Raw genomic sequence first — 21,571 nt, forward strand, 5'->3', positions numbered from 1 at the left:
CTTTTGCAACTTAATACAAACGTAAGTAAAGTTACATGTAGTAAACGTTGCATGGAGCGTTGAGTACTCCTTCCTACTTCTTATAGATGCTAATGGATCAAAATTATTTAATTACCCTCTTTGACTGAACATTAATATTTGAGATTTTTTAAGTACTCATAATATTTAAAAAAATTAATTGCATGCATTTTGTTAAATGGTCTTGAAATTTTCATTATTTTTCAATTCATTACCAGTTTTCGAACGCTTAAGTTTCCTTCTTAATTTTTCAGCAAACATTTATTAGTTAATCAAAAATATGAAATATGAAAGTAAATATATTCCACATTCCGTTTTGAGCTCACAAATCATTGTACATATAATCTAATTTTTAAAAGTTTAAAACACACATCTGCGAACTTATCATCACGCGATGATTTGTAGGTGCTTTACCACGATATTTTCGATGATGATATTTTTAAACGTCGACGATTATTTGTACCTCGATGTTTTAGAACTGTGATGTCTTCTCCCACACCATTTTGCTTCACGAGGCTTTTTTTTTTTCGCTTTGCGTTGTTTTCTCCGTTAGATTTTCGTCCGGCGATGTATTTACTGCGATACTTTCGGCGATCACCACCTAGTTCGATCATCTAATTGTTAATGTACTGCACGTATAGTAATAAAAAAATTCTATTGAATAGCACGTGTTGATTGAAAAAAAAGGGGACTGATGGTATCTTAACAGAACTCAAGTACTTTGTTTTCATTTAAAAACAGCATCACTTGAGGATCAGAAGATATCTGCTTAGCTATAAGATGACATAATGAAGAAGAAAAACGTTCAGACGTGGCCGGAGATTCAACAAAGTTTTATTTAATAATAAAGCTAACCTACATAAGCATAAACAGGTTCAAATATCATAATTATGGGTATGATATGCACCCCACAATTTTAAATAACTTATCACATCATTCGACAACAGAAAATAGACAACAGGGGCAGCGATGCATGCAGGCAGCACAAGTGAAGTGGGAAAAGTGGACTGCAAATTTAATAGCAGCGATATTTAAAGTTCTTTATTGAAATTTTGATCTGTGATTGGATAAGAACTGTCGCATTGCAGGAGGGTTACATAAGCAAACATAAAGCGGATTAATTTTGAAAGATACTGCCAAGACAGTTATTATAAACAGCAGGACAGAAAAAGGACAGGCATTTAGGACAGAAAAAGGAAGTAGATAAATTAAAATGTAGAATTAAGAGGACTGTTGCCAAATTAAAGTTATTAGTTTTCTTCCATATTTTATATCCTATATATATAATATATATAAAGAGAGAAAGGGAGAGATAGTTAATTAGACAAACAGATAGATAAATATATTATCTATACAGATAGATAGGTAAATAAATTATATAGACAGGCAGATAAAATAGTGAAATTATTTAAAACTACATAAATCAAATTTCTAAATTTGTAGTATTTCCTGAAATCTGCTTTTAAACATAGAACTTCCTATTTTAATTTGTGTATTTCCGCTTTCTGTTTTAAAAATAGTTACTGCGCATAATAGTTCTCTTTAAAATGCGTGATTTGAAAATCAATCCATGTCAATATGGTTCCTGCATGACGATCGTTTCGCAGGCTCTTGCATAAAATTCTGCAGGTATTCATAATTTTAGAAAGAATGTTTTCTAATAAAAAAGTCAAAACAAAACTAAATCACTTTGAATGTAAATTTCATCTTAAGCACGTATCATTCTCTCTCTCTCTCTCTTTGATGCATCTCCTTTGCCAAATATGTTTCGAAAATGTATAAGGCACCAAAAAACAAAAAAAAAAAAAAAAATCTTAAAAAACCGGCGCGTTTACTGCTCCAATCTTTGTTGGCCTAAAAATGTTTAGCAATGAGAATAAAGAAGTGTTAAAATCTGCTATGGCTGCAATCTACTTCTTAGGCATTGGATGTCGTCGTTATCAGTATCTGTCTTCAACATCTAAATCATTATATATGTAATGATAGGACAATTTTGGAAGCAATGATGTAAGACCACTGACATGTAGAAGCGCAGCAATGTTGTTTAGTGTAGAGACTTGATGCGTCCATCCATTTTGAAGAAGCAGTCGAGCCTGATTAAATTTCATGTTTATTTAAATTCTTATTTGTAGACACAATTCACTTGGCACTCTACTCGTGCCTATTAAAGAACATTTTTGATGCTATTGCTATAGAAGCGCACATAGATGAATTCATCAGCGTCTTAACAAGATGAAAGAGTAAGCGAGAAGAGAAGGATTGTCGCAGTAATAATGTAGAGGACGAAGGGTAGGAGGCAAATGTTTCAGTTTTAAGTTTTGGTTTACAATTTGGTGATTGGTCAAGAGGCATCTGCATTAAGCGTTACGTAAGATTGCATGATTAATTTGAATGAGGCAATTTAGAATTTCAGCGCTAGTTTTTAGATAAAGAGATGCAGTTCATAATTTAAATGAAAAAAAGAGGTTATAGCCAATTAAATTTAGAAGTTTGCTTTCATATTTTTTATTTACATATCTATCTATCTATATATATATGAGTTGGATTTTTCTGTTAGTGAATTTACGTTTTTAATCTCAATTATTATCGTTTGACGAAACGCACTATAGGTATTAACTTATGTCGAAATTTGAGCTTTTTTTATGTATATATTTACTGTGCATTTGAAATGTATTTACTTTTAAAAGAGTTGTTTAAAATTATTTGTACGTTAAAATTTCTTTATTTTTTATCACCCTTTTTTTGATTTTGAAGTTATCCCGATTTGTAATCTTTATTCTTAATTTTTATAGTTTTTACGAGATAGCTTTTGCTACTTTATTATTGTTTCTAATTGTAACATGATTTTACATTTTTGCTAAGGAACTATAGTGTCAAATGTATTTTTAGCATTAACTTTTCAAAATTCCTCTTAATTATTAAATTAATATATACCGGGTGATCAAAAAGTCAGTATAAATTTGAAAACTTAATAAATCACGGAATAATGTAGATAGAGAGGTAAAAATTGACACACATATTTAGAATAACATGGGGTTTTATTAGAACAAAAAAAAAAAAAAACTTTACTATTATCGGGCCTTTTTTCTTCGAGGAAATGCGTGGTTCTGGTTTTGTAACTACTACCATGACGGGTGAGAGGTACGCCGATATGTTACAGAATCGCATCGTCCCCAGCCTGGCTGATAAACACCTGCTGGAACGTACGATTTTTATGCAGGATGGCGCTCCACGCCATATTGCTAGACGCGTGAAAGATCTCTTGCGCGCGTCGTTTGGTGATGATCGTGTGCTCAGCCGCCACTTTCGTCATGCTTGGCCTCCCAGGTCCCCAGACCTCAGTCCGTGCGATTATTGGCTTTGGGGTTATTTGAAGTCGCAAGTGTATCGTGATTGACCGACATCTCTAGGGATGCTGAAAGATAACATCCGACGCCAATGCCTCACCATAACTCCGGACATGCTTTACAGTGCTGTTCACAACATTATTCCTCGACTACAGCTATTGCTGAGGAATGATGGTGAACATATTGAGCATTTCCTGTAAAGAACATCATCTTTGCTTTGTCTTAATTTGTTATGCTAATTATTGCTTTTCTGATCAGATTATTGCTTTTCTAATTATTGCTTTTCTAATAAAACCCCATGTCATTCTAAGTATGTGTGTCAATTTTGACCTCTCTATCTACATTATTCCGTGATTTATTAAGTTTTCAAATTTATACTGACTTTTTGATCACCCGGTATATATGCATTAAATGTATAATATATAAACACATTAAATGTATAATATCTATCTATCTATCTATCTATATATATATATATATATATATATATATGCATTAAATGTATAATATATAAGCACATTAAATGTATAATATATATATATATATATATATATATATATATATATATATATAATTATACATTTATTATATATTAATAGATTTCGATACTTGCACTTGATTTACATATGCTCTCAGAATTTAAATGATATTGTAGATTAGTTCGCAGCAATAATTAATCATTTATTTGTAATTCAATTTCATTTAAAATTTAGCTAATTTTAAATTTGCTTTTTGCGAACAGTGAATGTTTGTTAAATTCAAATATATATATATATATGTGTGTGTGTGTACTGTTTAGGTTTAAAGCGAATTTTAACTTCCCTCTTTCAAATTTAGTTATAGATTCAACTGGTAAAGGAATCGACGGTTTTCTTGGTGGTACCATATCAGCCTTTGGGAACTACGAAGGGTGTCTTAGAGCAGTTGCTGCGAGGTCAAAACCCGGAGGCGAAAGAGATGTTATGTTTCAAGGAAAATATTGCGTTGTCAAGCTTAGACCGATACTGCCCGTTAAGAAAAATAAAATATATTCGTATGCAGACAAATTAGATGGACTAGTGGCTGCTACAAAGAATGGATCAGTACGTAAATATATGCATTTAAATAATTTTATAAAAATTCAAATACGAAATATAAACTGCATCTCTAAAAAACAATTTAAATTTAAATCATTCAAAAGCAAACTGAGTTCAATAACATTTACATAATTTGAAATATATTAAAAAATTACAGATGATTATTAAAGCTGAAAAATCTTTCTTTGCAATTTTTTTTCCCACCATATTTTTACTAACTGGATCTTTTTTCTTAACATGGAGGAGATGTTTATTTAGTAATACCCCCAAAAAATCAGACTTTATAAAATGATGTAACATATTTCGAAATAAATTTCAATAATCTATAGAGAGAGAATATTTGAATGAAAAATATAGTCTATAAATTAAAATAATATTCTAATCAATCTCGTAATTAAAATAAAATATAGTTTTAAACGATAAATTAAGGATCATATATATATATACATACATGGTGTATCAGTATAGCGTTGACAAACTTTCAGGAGAGATCGAGTACACCTAGACGATGGGAAATCGCATAAGAATGCATAGACGGAAACTTTTTAATGGGGCGGTAGTAACGACACAAAAGTCAAGAATGATAGGCGTGAGAAAACATGTTTTTTGTTACGAGTACAGAAACAAAGAAAAAACAACATAAAGAGACAACGATCATCATCAAAGAAGGTGTTGGAAATTACGACCCGGACCGTGATGTATCTTTTCATTTGTGATGCAGATCTTCAATGCGCCAGAGAAGTGAGGCCTGTATCACGATCCGGGTCGTAATTTTGAACACCTTTTTTAATGAAAATCGTTATTTGCTTTTGTTCTTATTTGTAGGTTTCTGCTGTACTAAACATAATAAAACTTGTTTTGTCTCATTGTTTGTGTTTCTTGACTTTTGTGTCGTCACTACCTCCCCAGGAAAGCGTTTCCGGCCATGCATTCCAATGTGATTTCCCATCGTCTAGGTGTACTCCTGAAAGTTTGTCAACGCTGTACTGATACACCCTATATATATAAGCGAATACACAATAAGAAGCAGGGGTCGTTCCTTAAACAACATAGCAACATAAAGATGCAAGAACAAACTATTACGCAGTTGATAATTCTCAAAGAAGAAGCAAAAGAGAAAGGAAAAGGGAAAAACTCAAATCGAGAGCTTGCTATCACTTGACAGCAAAGCATGCTGTTAATGCTCGGAAGTTAATGCTGGAAGCAAAGTTAATGCTCGGAAGCCATACTTCCCTTTCGTCATTTTTACTCCTCCAGTTACAGTATCGGGACTTGTATGTCTTTTGATTTGTTTGTCCTGAATGACGTGTCCTGAATAGGAACAGGGAGCTTACTCAAGCTATGTTCAAATATGTGTGGAATAGACGACACAAGCAGGAAGGGTTAACTTTACCCTTTATTGTCCGCGATATTACAGGTGCTCCCGCACTTCGGGATACAGAGACCAAGCACTTGTGGTCTGAACTTCAAAATATGAAAACTATTAACTAACTAAAAATAAGAATTAACTGCGAGTGCTTTATACAACTGACTAACGCTAAGACTGGCCTTTTAAATTATGACATATGTAGTACTCAAACTGCTGGAACTAAAATACGTTTTAAATATCAAGAGGACTAAACCACTGGCCTTAAAGGAGGACAGCTGCTGATTGGAAACTCGCGTGTAATATAGTGTTAAGGCGGCTCACTTTATGTAACTCTATTCTTGGCGAAAAGCCACAACTAAATATTTGGGCGTTAAAACATGTTCACGCGTTTATTCTGCCCGGAAGTGGAAAATAAGAGATGATAGTAAATAAAATAAACGTTAATACATTAAAACTTTAAATAAACGTTAATACTTTTAAATAAAATAAACGTTAGTAAAACTTAAGATCCTTACAAAAGAAGTTCTTGTTTTACCTTCGAAATTAGCAAATTTATGCAGTTTACACTGATTCCTGTTGCTACAGTATCTTTAACATTTTTAATCGGTACTTTTAGTTTACATCAGATTTATGTTCTGATGACTAAAACAAATGTAAAACATTTTGCAGTTATAAATGTATGAGTAATAAAATTGTATATAAGTGTATAGAAGAGAAAGCGTTAACTTGAAATTTCATTTAAAGAAACATCCAACTTTACATTAATGTTAGCTGTACAGAAAACTTGCATGCAGGTTTTGGACAGTGTGGCAAGGTATCTCTCTTCTAGATGTATTAAATTTATTTTATGATCATGTTGATTGGAAATACACGCTAGCGCTTATTTAAGGTTTTGAATAAAAATCAGTATTAGTCTATTTTAGTCATTATAAATGAATCTAGTATAACAGAACAGACGCTCGCCACCTTATGAACGAGTTACATTACCACACGACCGTTCGTACTATGAATTTGGTTTAAAAATGTCACAAGGTTCGATATGCATATCTCCAAAAGATGTTCGTGAGATATGAGCTGTATCTTAGTTTGTCGTTTTTGATACAATCTCTGACTTGCCCACTTAAGACGTAAAGGGGACATTTGTAATGAGGATGCTGTACGAGCGGTGGTAGGAGTTACCTTGTTAGATGGGCTAGCAACACGATTTTTAAGTGCCTTAAGAAAATAAATGTCTAAACTTCTCTGAACATCATAAACGATCGTAGATGATAGCGTAGTAACAGTGCACAACAGCCTTTACTTTAGGAAACCTCTCAAAATTTGCATCTGGGTTTTCCAAAAAGAATGAGGCTTCGAACTCTTTTCGATAGATAATAAATTTACAATTTAAGAAAAGGTTTGTTCGTATATCTGTGAAAGTTCGTAAGGTTGGAGGCGTCTGTATGTACCTATCATAACCATATTAAAATATGTTATTTTTATCCTTCAAGGGCCTGATAAAGATATTGGCAGCTAAAGCTCATTTATTTTATTTTGGAGATATAAGCATTGGAATATGCGTGCCTTCAGGGTGCAATTTGAATGACTTGGAACAGTTCATTAAATACTGTAAGCAAATATTTACCATTATTTTCAGCCACGTATTTTGATAATTTACTTCAAGTTTACATAAAGCTATAATCTTCTAATTTCAGTTGCTGATCTTGTGTATTTTGATTCAAAAGTTGCAACTTGTGAAGAGCGAGTAAGCAAATATAATACGTCTTTCATAGTTGCCATGTAAGTACAGAATGACTTAAATTATTCGCATTTATAAACGGGATACGTTTGTGTATATGTACTGAATTCAGTGGTACTAAAATATTGGAAAATGCCATTACATTACGAAACACATATTAAACATAAATATTAAATACAAGCATAAATATTTCATAAACTCTTATTTATCATGATTGTGCAATGAAACTTTGCTAATACTCTAAAGAATGCTTAGTCACAAGGACCAGGAGATATAAGAAAAGCACAGAAAATTAAATCGAACACAATACACTGTACATATTTATCTACCATGTGTTGCTCATTTCATAAGACATCCTCCGCTCAGTGTAAGGAATGTATCTATTTGTGTTCCATATATTTCAGCAAAAATTACTTTTATATACAATTACTATATTTAATATTGCAAATTTAGCATATGTTAAAGTTCCAGATTATTTGTACAGGAACTAAACAGCGCTAAACATAAAAACCGATTGTTTATAACTGAGCTAGTGGAAATGGTCGACTGAACCTTTTTCGATCTAGACATCTTTAGATTTACATAAATAGGGGAATAACAAATATTTTCAAGTCCCTTGGAGCGAAATACGCAGCGCAATCAATTCGAAATCCTTAGCTATCTCAATCGAGTCGGTCCATAATCCTCAGATACTATGCTCGAATATAGCTTTCTAATTTATGACATTTAATGATATTCAACTGTAAATCATTCATCGTGAATCGTATTTCATAGCATAGCAATGCGTTACAAATTACACCCAACTCTTCTTTTACATGAATTTGAAACAACACGGTTCACCATAAGAACAAATACAATTTTTTACACGATTCTCTAGCACGATCTATCACGAATTTCCCCCACAATTTTTTTAAAAAAAAATTAGTTTGACAGTGTGATCGGAATTTGTCAGTTTATGCCCACACATGAGTTAATGACTTGGACTACTTCATTAAAAAATTCATAATGTTAAGACTGAAAGCTTCGCGAAAGCAGGAGTGGCTCCACCACACCGAAGAGGGACATCCATCCAGCCTTATGCGCATGCGAAAAATAGCTGTCGAGCAGGCGACGAAGGTCGAAGGTCGCGTTTATCGAGTTTAAACTTCTGATACCTTTTTTTTTTTTTTTGTTTCCCTGTCGAATCGGTGTATATTAAATCGCTGATCAAACTGCGATATGAATCAATCAACAGCAAGTTCACTGAATTGCTCATTACTTCCTAAGTATTCTTCAATCCCAGTTTAAATTATCGCGAATATGCACTTATGAACTGAATTTTCACTTTACACTAATTTATATTTTTATTATAAAAATGAATTGTTTATGTTTTATAAATATTAATATAGATTTTATTATTACTTTTTGCACGTTTTTGTTTTTGGAAAGTATTCAGATGTTTTCTTCTTACATTATTTCTTAAAGCTGTAGAACATATCCCCAAATTTACCATATGTCACATGTATCTTTTAATATGATTTTGTTTTTTCTAAGAAACGTAGCTACCACGTAAAAAAAAAGAGTTGGGTGTATTTGATTTCTGAACAAATTAATGTCGTCATTGGAAGTCGAGGGCTATGTTTCTTACATTTCATATTTCAATTTATGCGCATGAAACAGAAATCAGAATTCGAACACTCAGGCTCGGGTAAGCATATTCGATCATTACAGTTAAAGCTCAGTATAATTTAAACACCCTGACAATTCAGAGTTAAATATAGCTTTAGTAGTCGCTTGTGAGAACTACAACCTCTACAAATTGGCGCTCTATGTCTTTGCCTATATTACTTATATTTGGAGACTCCCTGAAATGAAAATTTACAATTTTTGCTCATTTTTTATCGACATAAAGAGAATGAATGTTAGAATCTTCGAAACTGTATGCAGAGTTTTTTGCACTTAAAACAGAATTTATATCACTTACAGTTATTTGATAATTAGCATCAAGAACGTTTCCTCTTAGTTATATTAAAATTCAAAGTTTTAAAAATAAAGCATAATACTTTTTTTGTTGTTCATTGAGGTTTTCTTTAAAATATATCAAATTTCTTTAGAATTCTAAAGAAGATTTTTTAGAATACTCTATTTCTCAGAATTATAACATAAGCTTTTATTTTTACAATCAAATGCCGAATAAATATTTGAAATACAAGCCTTTAATATACAGAATGGAGAATTTTTTTCCGTATGAAATTATCTCTCTGAATGGCACAACATTTGAATCTCCTTGTGAAACTTCATTTATATAAACAGTTTCTATTAGGTAAATGTGCGTAATTACGTATTTACTTTAGTTTCTGCTTCCAAAAGCTGCCTCTCATTAAGATAATATTTTCGCCATTAAAAGCAATAGGAAAATAAAAAAAGTTTAGTCATATAATAAATAAAAAATGTGATATACACAAGAAACAAACTCATAACAGAATAAAGGCTGTCATGCCAATAAAGGAGATTTCTTTTTTATGTTTACTTATATTGCACACAAAAACACAAATTTTCAGCTTTCCAAAAGATGAATTTTGATGATGAAGCTTCTTAACTTCCTTTTGTAACTTAGTTTACTGCCTAACTTAGTTTGGTAACTTAATTAGTCGACAATACAAGATTTTCTTTCATTGTAAATTAGGAGATAAAATAAGGAAGCAGAGGTAAAAGTTACTCCACTACGATTAGCGGTGGATTTCTAACGGGAAAGGATTTCTGATCTCACGAAAACGTTTGTGGGGTCCACATCTAAAGACTCACAGTGTTTCTCATTTTTTAGAAATCGATTTCGCGATTGCGACTTAAATGCGATCCCATAAATCTGCAGCTCATTATGGTAAAATATTAAATTGATGTAAGTTATTTCTGCTTCTAAATTTATTTCAAAGTCAATATTTCTTTATGGATATGATTAAATGGTTCTATATAAATTTCAGATTCTTTTATGCGCTAGCAACTTTCTTGGTAGCATTTGCAACAACGGTGCACGTGTATGCGAAACACAAAAACATTGAGATTCAAAGTAAGTGAAAGAATTTAAATAAATGAATAATTCTTCATATTATTGGAAATGCAAAAAATATTTCATTCTCGGCAGTAATAAATTGCTTTGTAAATTTTGCTACTTAATATGTATCTGCTATCTTTTCCGTCATGTATTACAATGTACAAGAGAATACGGTGCTTTAAGTGAGCTTCATTTACCCTCTATAGTTGCATCTTTCCTAAAGGAGAGGGCCTAAGTGTTTTTTGTTATTTTAACTTAAAGCAACAGCCCTTATATCTATACTAGTATGTAAAGCTCCGTCGTTCTGAAAGCATTCTTGGGAAAACTGACATTGTGTAAGTGAAAGAATACTCCTTATGCTTTGCACGGAATCTAACTATTTGAAATATTAACTCTGGCTCTGTGAAGACAGTCAAGGGAATTATCACCCAGTTTTATTCTTCTAGCGAAGTAATACTGAACACAGAAGATATCTATATTTAAAATAAACCTTTTCGTTAGTTCTTCAGCTTAATAAGCTACACCACTCTTGTATTAAGAGAACAGTATCTACTATTTGCGGGACTAACCGAAGCAAAAGTAAAATTGTATTTATGTATTGATATACAAGAATCACAAACCAAAGTTCGTCTATAAGTTTTAAATCAAGCCATCGAATTAGCTCGAGTAAACATAGCTAGTGAAGGATAAAGTCGCGTCAAGTGTATGTATACCGAATTTGGAAGAAAATCGTATTGAAACGTTTAGAGATCGCTGCCAAAAGCTTTTCTTTAAACAGCAGAGATCCCTAAACAGCAGAGATTATACATTAAATAATTTGCATACTAGCAGAAGTCGAAGAAAAGAGAATGGACATTAAATGTAAAAATAATGCGATATTTGGTTCATAAATATAAAGTTCTACAGCTTAAACTATCCAAATCATTTAGTTAACCAAAACTTTTATTATTAAATTTTACAATGTTTTATATCATGAGACATTATTTGATTTTAAAGAGGCATAATCCCTTTTTTTTTTTTTAAATTTTCGCATGTATTCTTAAATAAATGGCATTTGGTAATGTTACAAATACATGTGTATATTCATATAGACATCCAATTAAATGGCAGCACGCTTGGCCCACAGTCCATAGTTTTTGTTATGAGGGTTTCATCATTAATAACCTAACCTTTTCCACGAAAAAATAATGGTGCATCAAAATCCTTTGGTTCCATTATGATTCGCCTGGAGTACCGCAGGTTCTACTAGAAAAATGTATATACATTTTAATGGACGAACATTCCTCATTATGTGTTATTATCGAACATAATTACAGGTTAATATCATCATACACATCCTAGGTTATGTTTATTGCAATCTTCCTACACCTGTACCTGTAAAATTACTTAGAGCAGCGAATCTCAACCGGAGGTACGCGTGCCACTGGTGGTACTCAATAGAAAAATAGGTGGCACGCAAAGAAAGAAAGTATTTTTAACTATTAAGTTTAAAAATTAAGTACCCTAACATCCTGTTGAAGTTTTTTCTGTAATATTTATGCGATTTGGTCTTTGTTCAAAGTCAATAGCCGCTCATAGATTTTAGAAAAATAATCCGTTTTTATGTTCACAAATATTTTTTTAGCCATAGACATAACAAAATTTGTCGCAAATGATGTTTTCAAAAGGAGTCATAGGAATGGATATTGTATTTAATAGGAAATAAAAATAAGTTCCTCTAAAAGATAATAATATCTCATTAATTCTTTCAGAGTTAATCGATTTATTAGCTAAGTGTATACTTTATATCGCCACCATTTCCGGGTTCACATTATATTTTCTTTTACTATTTTCAGTTACAATAATTTTTTACGCTGATGTGCTGGCTCTAACAACAGGTATTTTGTTTTCTTGTTGCTTTGTATTCCTCACTTTTCTGTGCGATTTGAGAAAAATCATCGTTTGTTTTTGAAGAACTCGTAATATATTGTGTATTTAAATATTTGTGAAAAAATAATAAAACAAATCTAGATTTTGCAAACGGAAAAATGGCTACGATTGACTAAGCGGAAAAATGATGATTCTCAGGTGATGGATCCAGGAGAATCTACTATCACTAAGAATATAAAAGAGAAAAGGAAAACTGTTTATAGAAAATCTAATGAAAGTTATTTATCATTTGGATTTGCTTGGAATGGAGATGAAATGACCCTCAATCTCAATGTGTTGTTTGCGGTGAACTATTATCGAATCAAAGCATAAAACTATCGTTTCTTAAAATACATTCCTTCTTAAAAGCATCCTGAATCTAAGCATGCCAATTTCAAGGATACATCTGAAGAATATTTTAAGAGGAAATTATCGGAGTTCAAACGTTGTACACAAGAAATGAAAGGTTTTGTTACTTAAAGGGAAAAAGCTTTGGAAGCTAGTTACCTAGTAAGCCTAAGAATTGCCAAGTCTGGGCTGGCTCACACTACTGGAAAAACCTTATATTTTCAGCAACTAAAGATATTGTTTTAACATTGTTTAACGCGATTAATAAACTTAAGAATATTCCGTTATCAAATGATAGAGTTAAGTCGATGAATTCATGAAATGGTAAATCCATGAAAGAGGCGCTTATTCAAAAAATAAAAAAAAGTAAGTCGTTTTGTAATTGGATGAAAGTATTGATATAATGAACTTTACTCAATTATTAGTTTAAAAAATAAGATAAATGTATTGCCGAAAGTATTTATTTTGTGAATTTCTTCATAGAGCAACTGCAAATGAAATTTTCCAAAGTAATCGACAATTTTATATCTGTAAATGATATTCCTTGGAATAAGTGCATTGTTGTATGCAGTGACGGAGCTCGAGCTTTAACAAGAAAACATTCACGTGTTATTTCTCAAAGAAAGAAAGCCGCACCTAAAACTAAATTTACTCACTACTCCATTCATCGTGAAGCATTATTAGCCAAAACAATCCTTGGAAACCTGAAAGTTATTTTGAATCAAACTGTGAAAATTGTTAATTTTATTAAAAGCCGAGCTTCAAGAATACTTACGATTTTATGCCACGAGATGGGCAGTGATAATGAAACGCTTTTGTCACATTTAGAAATAAAGTGTTTATCCAGGGACAAAGTTTTAAATCATCTTTTTGAACGTCGATCAGAAATTCAAATTTTCCTCTACGATTCAAATAGTAAATTATGGTTGGCACGTTTAGTATATTTAGCTGAGTTAAATGAATTAAATTTAGAATTGCAAGGAAAAAGTGTGAGTTTAGCATTAGACAGACAATAAATGTAATGATAAAAAACTCAAGCTAATAATTAAATAATTGGATAATAATATTTTAAACTTTTTATCACTTTTAGAAAGTTTTCTAACCTAAAATAATTTTAAAATAAAAGAATTCGCATCCGACATTAAAAAATTATTGTTTTTTTATTGATAAATAATTTCAACCTGTATTTTCCCGAGGATTGTGAAAAAGAAAGTTGGGTTAGAAATTCTTTTTTTTTCAAATGCACATGAAATTTTATCTTGGGAAGAAGAAGCTCAAATATAGCTTCTATGCTATATTTGAAAAATAAATACAGAACAAAATTAAAAGGGCATCTCAAATTACGCTTAAAACTAAGTGGAATAAGACCAGACCTTAAACACGCCCAAATTTCATACTAAATTTTAGAATTAATGTATTATAACATAAATTTTGATAATTAAAATTGTAACCAATTAATCTAAAATTTCAGTTTCAATCAATTTTTAATTTAATATTTTTAAATATACGCTTATGTAGCCGTTCCTCAATAGACACTAATGCCGGCTAGCTTTAAAAGGATTTATTAACAGAGCACACAGGAACAGTTACAAACAAAAGAAATATATATAAAAATGAAACATAAACGAAATGGAACATCAAACATTGAGAATAACATAACATAGTAATCTATCATCATGGCGGCTGGAGGTCGACTGACGTTTTTTCATATCGCCACGAGATGGCGTTTAAATAAAATAGTTCGGTTACAGTTCATGAGTTCATGGCGTGAATAAAATAGTTCAATTACACTTAAATAGGTCTGTTACATCCTCCCCCTCTGACTTCGTAGACGTCTCGGCAAGAAGTCAGGAACTGACATTTGTCTACTTTGTGCAGCGGGCGGAGAATCAGATGAATGGGCTCCAGTTTGACGAGCAGTAGATTTTGCGTCACCAGCACCTTGTGCAACAGGTGCAGATTCGGGCGGTATTACACGTTTCGGGCGTCCTCTTTTCTTTAAGGGAACCACTGGAATTACACGAGCTGAGTTTTGCTTATTTCGATCTTGATATGGTTTCAAGGCTGAAACATGATACTTGCCGAGAATTTTGTCTGGTTCATGAGGATCGGCAACATCATAAGTGGTTGGAGATCTTGTAGTCACTATCACATAAGGACCATCTCTCTTGGGCATGAATTTAGCAGTTTTCTTCAGTGGACCTTTGCTGATTGGGTGGAGGATGACCCAAACTTTATCTCCAGGAACAAATTTCGGTGTTTCTCTTCGTTTTTTGTCAGCATATCGTTTCTGCTTATCTTGATGCATTTCGACTCTTTCTCGTACCTGTTGTACATTTCTTGCAAAACGTGTCAAATATGGAGTAATTTCTGGAACAAAATTATCGTTCTCAATTACGGCTTTTATATCATGCTTTACATCATCTAAGGTTCGTAACTCTCGTGCAAATTGAAGAAAAGAAGCAGAATGTTCAGTTGAATCACATTTGGTTGTATTCAAAGCAAACCTTATTAATGGCAGCTTATCCTTCCATGACTGATGGTCGTTACCAACAAGTATTGCTAAACGTGGTTTCAGATCTCTATTCTTCCTTTCAACTGGGTTAGATTGTGGGTGATAGACAGGAGTAAGACTTTGATCAATGTTCAAGATATAGCATAGTTGTTGCATAACAGCACTAGCAAACTGGGTACCATTATCACTTATTATTTTCTTGGGTAACCCAAATCGAAGGGCGACTTCCTCCAAAAGAATAGTGGCACATTCTCTGGCCGTGGCTTCCTTTAAAGCAAATAGTTCTGTCCACTTCGTGGCACAGTCCTGCACAATAAAAATCCATTTTTCACCAGACGGTGTTTCATGAAGGGGACCGAAAAGATCAATTGACAAGGTTTCAAAACGTTGAGCATAGACTGGAATTTGAAGTAAGCCAGATGGCTTTTGATTAGTGGTTTCTCCCCCTACTTTGAAGACTGTGATATTTGTTAAGCAATGCATCAGTTGCAAGCCGTTGGGCTGTAGTTAATTGCTGTCCTTCATTTTCTCGTAGTCGGCAGTTGTTTACAACAACTGGGGTTTCTTCCAGTACTTGGGATTGATGAGGTTTCACGAAGCTATATTTTCTTCGAGATTCATCAGAAAAGTTCCACTTATTTTCAGCAAGATTTAAAACAATTTTAGCTTTTTGAAGAAAGTCAGTTCCTAGCAGAGTCGAGTTATTTTTGGCATCAGGCAACACAAGGAGCGGAGTTTTGAACTCTCTGCCTTCGAGAAGAATGATTTGTTCGGTGCGAAGTACCTCTTTTTCAGATACCAAACCATCAGCGAAAGACACCTGTAGTGTTGTCTTTTCAAATACTGCATCTTGTTTTTGCAGAATATGATAAAGGGATTCACTTGCAATTGAGTGACTAGCACCAGTGTCGGCGAAAGCTGTACCGGAAACACCACCAATACTAATTGGAAATACAGCAGTCCGAGTGGAAGATAAACAGGATCGGATTTGGATAGTGCCAAAAATTGATGAATTTGAAGTCTTTGGGGGGTTACAGTCTGGACATTTAGATTTGATAAAACCAGTTTATCCGCACCCATAGCATGTTAAAGGAGGTCGCTTTTCCTCTGTTTGTTGCTGAACACGATTTGAAAAGGTTTTATGAGTTCCTTGTATGTCACTTGTTCGATTTTCTACTTTGTGTTTGGATGGATTAGTCGGTTCGTAAGAATAGTTCCGCCTGCCAGGAAGTTCAGTTTTATAGTTCGTATTTTTAACACGTACAGCTTCATAATCATCCAATTTCTGTACTAATTCAGATGAACTCTTTATTTTTCCCCAAGTATCAATAAAATGCTCCTTAACGTCACTACTGACTCTTCTTTTAAGCTGATCCGTCAGGACCAAGTCTTTGAGAGATTCAAAGTCTGTAACATCGAGACTATGGAGCCACTCTTCGAGATAATTGTTTAATTCGTAAGTAAAATCTTTCCATAAAGACCCAGGGTGTTTTTGGTGTGTAGTAAGTTTAATTCGAAATGATTCAGCATTTAATTTGAATCTTTGTAGCAGAATCTTCTTGATGTAAGAATAATCTTCTAATTTGTCTTTTGGTTCTCTTAAAATAATTTGCGAAATGTCTATAGGCAGAAGAGGTAGGAGATGAGTGATGTAATCTATTTGTTTTATATTAACTTTCTCACATTGTCTTTCAAAAATTTGCAGGTAGGTTGCAATGTCAGAAATTCCTGTAAATTTAGGGATTAGGTGGTGAATATTTGTTCCAATAGCTGCATTTGAAGCAAAGGCGGCATAGTTAGGGTTTGAGCTAGCAGCTGCCAGGTTTAATTTTAAACGTTCCAATTCTAATAAAAGTTCTTGTTCTTTTCTTTGACGTGTCTCCAGATCGTTGCTTTCACGTTGTTTTTGCTGTCTAGTTTCGATTAAAGTTTCCAGAAGATTCCTGGTAAAAGCCTCATCATAAGTGTCAGAATTGACAATAAGATCTTTAAGATCTATTACTCGCATAGTGTCGTTTACAGTGAAACCCAGTTCTGCAGCGAGAGTTTTTAAATCCTCTTTTCGTGCTTTGGCAAGGTAAGCCATAATTATATGAGAGGTCAGGGGGAAGGGAAAAGATGAAGTTGAATTTGTTGTTATTTCGATTTTATTCACACTTCAGTATTTTAGAATTAATAATTATACCTTTAAGTAAAATGTATATACCTCTATTAAACAGCATGTATGAATGTAAACAATGTTACTCGTACATTTATATACCACTATTAAACAGTATTTATAAATGTAAACAATAATACTCACAAAGTTTATTATTTCGGAGTCGTAAAAATATCATAAAATGCCCTCATAAATTCAACTTGTATCAAGAAAATAACATATAATAGATTGCTCAAAAATTGTTTACTACTTAGCAAAACATACAAAACATACATAAATGTCTTACCATAAGCTTTTATATTTAAGCTGAATTCTTCGAAATCTTAATCTTAACAAAATATTAAGCTAATTAAGCAACACACATTTAGTAACTCTTTTACTTTAATTAAATAGTCATTCGATTTTATTCATAAGTATTTTCTTTCTCTTCAAGAAATATTTTTAAGACATGCATTCAGAAAACAATCGTAATTTCTTAAAGTATTATACCATAATCATTTCCTCAAAATGTTCGTCGAAAGATAAATCTACAAGTACAATATTTTATTTTATGTAGAATAAAACATTTAATAATGAACAACAGCACTCAAAGAAAATAAAAATAATAAAAGATTTGACGTAAATACATCATAAATCATCGCTAGTCTAAACATTTCCGCGGGGGGAAAACATCTGCTGCTGTATGTCAGAATCGAAACTAATAAATTCTAATGAACAAACGTCCATGAATATATTCAAACTTTAACATCAAAACATGTATTCAGTGAAACAATATTATTCACAAATTAATTTATTATGCGCATTAAAATTTTAAAATAACAAATTACAATTCAAGAAATAACGTTTGGTTAACAGAAAGCCGTTTGCTTTCGTTTAATACTCTTATGTAGTATCAATAAATGAGATTTCAGTAAAGAATTTACATTTGCTTTAAGAAGTAGCTTATAATAAATAATCAGTTTAAAAGAACTTTAAACTCAGATTAAACGATAATGTAAACGAAACTTATCTTTTCCGTTGAAATTGTCCAGTTGATGATTCGATGTGCTAGCCGCACGGTATGACAATTTTAATTCCAGAATTGGTTTCCAGAATATTTGACCAGTAGTCCACACCTGAAAAGAAATTGAGCCGATCTCCAGCAACTAAAAGTTAAATTCGGGAGTAAGAGCTTGTTAAAGCCAAACAGAAATTCTAAACATTTTGTTGCGCCATTTTGGATTCAAATTTAGTTGGGCGCCAATGTGATGTAGCCGTTCCTCAATAGACACTAATGCCGGCTAGCTTTAAAAGGATTTATTAACAGAGCACACAGGAACGGTTACAAACAAAAGAAATATATATAAAAATGAAACATAAACGAAATGGAACATCAAACATTGAGAATAACATAACATAGTAATCTATCATCATGGCGGCTGGAGGTCGACTGACGTTTTTTCATATCGCCACGAGATGGCGTTTAAATAAAATAGTTCGGTTACAGTTCATGAGTTCATGGCGTGAATAAAATAGTTCAATTACACTTAAATAGGTCTGTTACACTTATATATTTAATACAAGTAGCCAATAGGTCTTGCAAGTGACAAAATATACATATTTTTTAATATTTCTATTCAGAAACTGAAAAATAATTATTGTAAAATGTAGAGGTGGTACTAAAGTTTTTCAACTTTTGTTTAGGTGGTACGCTTTAGTCAAAAGGTTGATAACCGCTGACTTAGAGTGTTCAAAGTGTCAAAGCGGTGGCCATTAGCGATCAGGCACAATGGGAAGTGATTGTTTGAGCTATATTAGTCAACGGGTCCGAGGATGCATATGTTAATCATATACCTTCTCAGAGCACGTTGTTCCGCGTAGAGATGTCCGATTGAAATGCCGCTGGGAATGTTAACCCTCTGAGCGTTATGACCAGCTTTATCCAGGCATCAAAAGTTTGCAACTTGGCATATATTAGCTTATAATTTAAGATATTTTGCTTTCTTATAATGTAAATATCACCTTAATGAATGTAAGTTTATGAAATTACAGACTGAAATAAGTAATTATACAAACTCAATTAATACATGCTGTTTAAATACCGGTCTTCATCATGGATCTAAAATCATGTACCGCCCAGAGGTGATCTTTGCTTTTTGTGAATAATCGTTTTGCTGTGTTTAAGTAAGTAAAAAGTGATCAGATCACACACACAACACACTAAGCTTGATTTGTACAATTCAGTACTTGTAGGTAACTCAGAAATTGTGTAAGACAGTAAATGTATGTATGGCAAGGAACAAGTCAGTAGTATGATTATGTGTCATGTATGCTTTTGTATTATGAATCAGTATCAGTAATTGTATGTATGGTACGAAGCAATTCAGTCGCATGATTATGTATCATGTATGTTTATCTAATTTGTATATCAATTATCCTTCGTCTCATGTATGCAAGCAAGTTTCAACAAAAGTTTTTATGCACGATGCAACCATCCCTTGTACGGCAATATTCAACCTTTCTGTTTTAAGGCGTTGTTCTGGAAGTTGTGGTATTCGTACAATACCCGACTAGTCTGGGTAAGCCGAACGGGTGTCCGGATTCTGCTCTCAAATGTCGATTGTGTTTAAGTACATTCAATATTTTTGGAGTACCGTGGATAAAATTTCGATCAATGATGATGAATTTTTCCGGTTGGGAAATACTACAGATTGTGTATGTGCCTACCACGTGGGCCGATGCCTCGTGTGCTCTTCGCAAGATCATGAAATATGCCTTCATATGGAATACTGTATTGATATTTATATTCACGATACTCCGGCTATTTTGGAATTCATGAATAATGAGGTTTTGACGACATTTATTTGAATAAACGTTTCTCCCTAGATTTTTCGAAATGTGATACTCCTGAATGTGCACGTGTAAACTCGCTCGTTGAGAGTTAAAAAATTATTTCTCTTAATGAAAAGTGTGTAAGAGCAATTAAAGATAATACTGGTTCTGTACAGGAATTCTGTAATATACCTATTAAAATTAAGTTTATCATTAAAAGACAATTCATGAATAACATTTTTATGGTTTTTGCTGTCATTAACATTAAATAGACATTCTTTGCTTGATAAACGAAATTCGCATTTACCCCTGATTACATTTACCCCTGATCACAAACCTGAAGCAAGCTTCAGGTTTGTGAACAGCAGTGTCGCCAGGTAATTTCAACAGAATTCGAAAGTTTGAGGAACTTCGCTACTTCGATCAGGGGTAAATGCGAATTTCGTTTATCAAGCAAAGAATGTCTATTTAATGTTAATGACAGCAAAAACGATAAAAATGTTATTCATGAATTGTCTTTTAATGATAAACTTAATTTTAAGAAACCGGCTAGAACTGTCAGAGGTTAAGGCAGAACTTAACTCAGTTAACTAACTTTACAGAATAGATTTGCTAATCTTGATATACATGATGTTACTCCTAGTTTAAAAAGCAATAATATTAATAATATTCTTTCGTAAATTGTTAACGATAAGATTGAACCTAGTAAAAATGTTGTTGATAATGTGAATGTTAATATTGCTGATAACAATAATCCCAAACATGGTCAGATTAGCAGAAGGCATTAATTATTATTCATTCCTTAAAGAATTGTCTGGGGAACTTCCAGATTGCAGATTTTAGTGGGATTAATGGCGAATTTCTTAAAGTTGAGTCGGCCTCGGCCGATAATCATCGTATCCTTAGCAGCTTTTTACTGAAAAGTAATATTGAACATTATGTGGTCAACCGAAGACATGTGAAAACCTGTCAAGGTTTTGTTACAAGGACTTCCTCTAAACTCTGACATAAATATAATCAGTGAATTACTGTTTGAACTAAACTATAATGTGCATAAGATAATACAGCTCACCAGATATAAGACTAGGACGTTACACTACGTCTTTCAAGATTCAGTAACACCATTTTGGTCCGTTATCATATGCCAATCATGGCATATTACAGTTAAGAATGTACCGACATCAGCATACTACATAGTATTATAAAGATAATATAATTCGACTTCGAAACCAGTATGTAGATTTCATCTCTT

The 21,571-nt window shown here is 32.6% G+C and overlaps 2 protein-coding genes across 2 annotated transcripts in view; one reads left to right on the top strand and one right to left on the bottom strand.

Annotated features, from left to right (window-relative positions):
* Window positions 1–21,571, bottom strand: part of LOC146995487 (uncharacterized) — a 123,319-nt gene that overhangs the window by 54,325 nt on the left and 47,423 nt on the right. The gene's annotated exons all lie outside the window — the stretch shown is intronic.
* LOC146995488 (nose resistant to fluoxetine protein 6-like) overlaps window positions 1–21,571 on the top strand; it is a 62,839-nt gene that overhangs the window by 5,168 nt on the left and 36,100 nt on the right. The window contains exons 2-5 of the mRNA XM_085823125.1: window positions 4,203–4,447; window positions 7,301–7,418; window positions 7,505–7,589; window positions 10,509–10,594. Of these exons, the coding sequence (XP_085679251.1) occupies window positions 4,203–4,447; window positions 7,301–7,418; window positions 7,505–7,589; window positions 10,509–10,594 (534 nt within the window). The remainder of the gene's footprint in view (window positions 1–4,202; window positions 4,448–7,300; window positions 7,419–7,504; window positions 7,590–10,508; window positions 10,595–21,571) is intronic.

The sequence above is a fragment of the Stegodyphus dumicola genome, chromosome 9, assembly GCF_044657685.1.
Source record: "Stegodyphus dumicola isolate Sdum_Otavi_A_Nest chromosome 9, ASM4465768v1".
Taxonomy (NCBI): Eukaryota; Metazoa; Arthropoda; class Arachnida; order Araneae; family Eresidae; genus Stegodyphus; species Stegodyphus dumicola.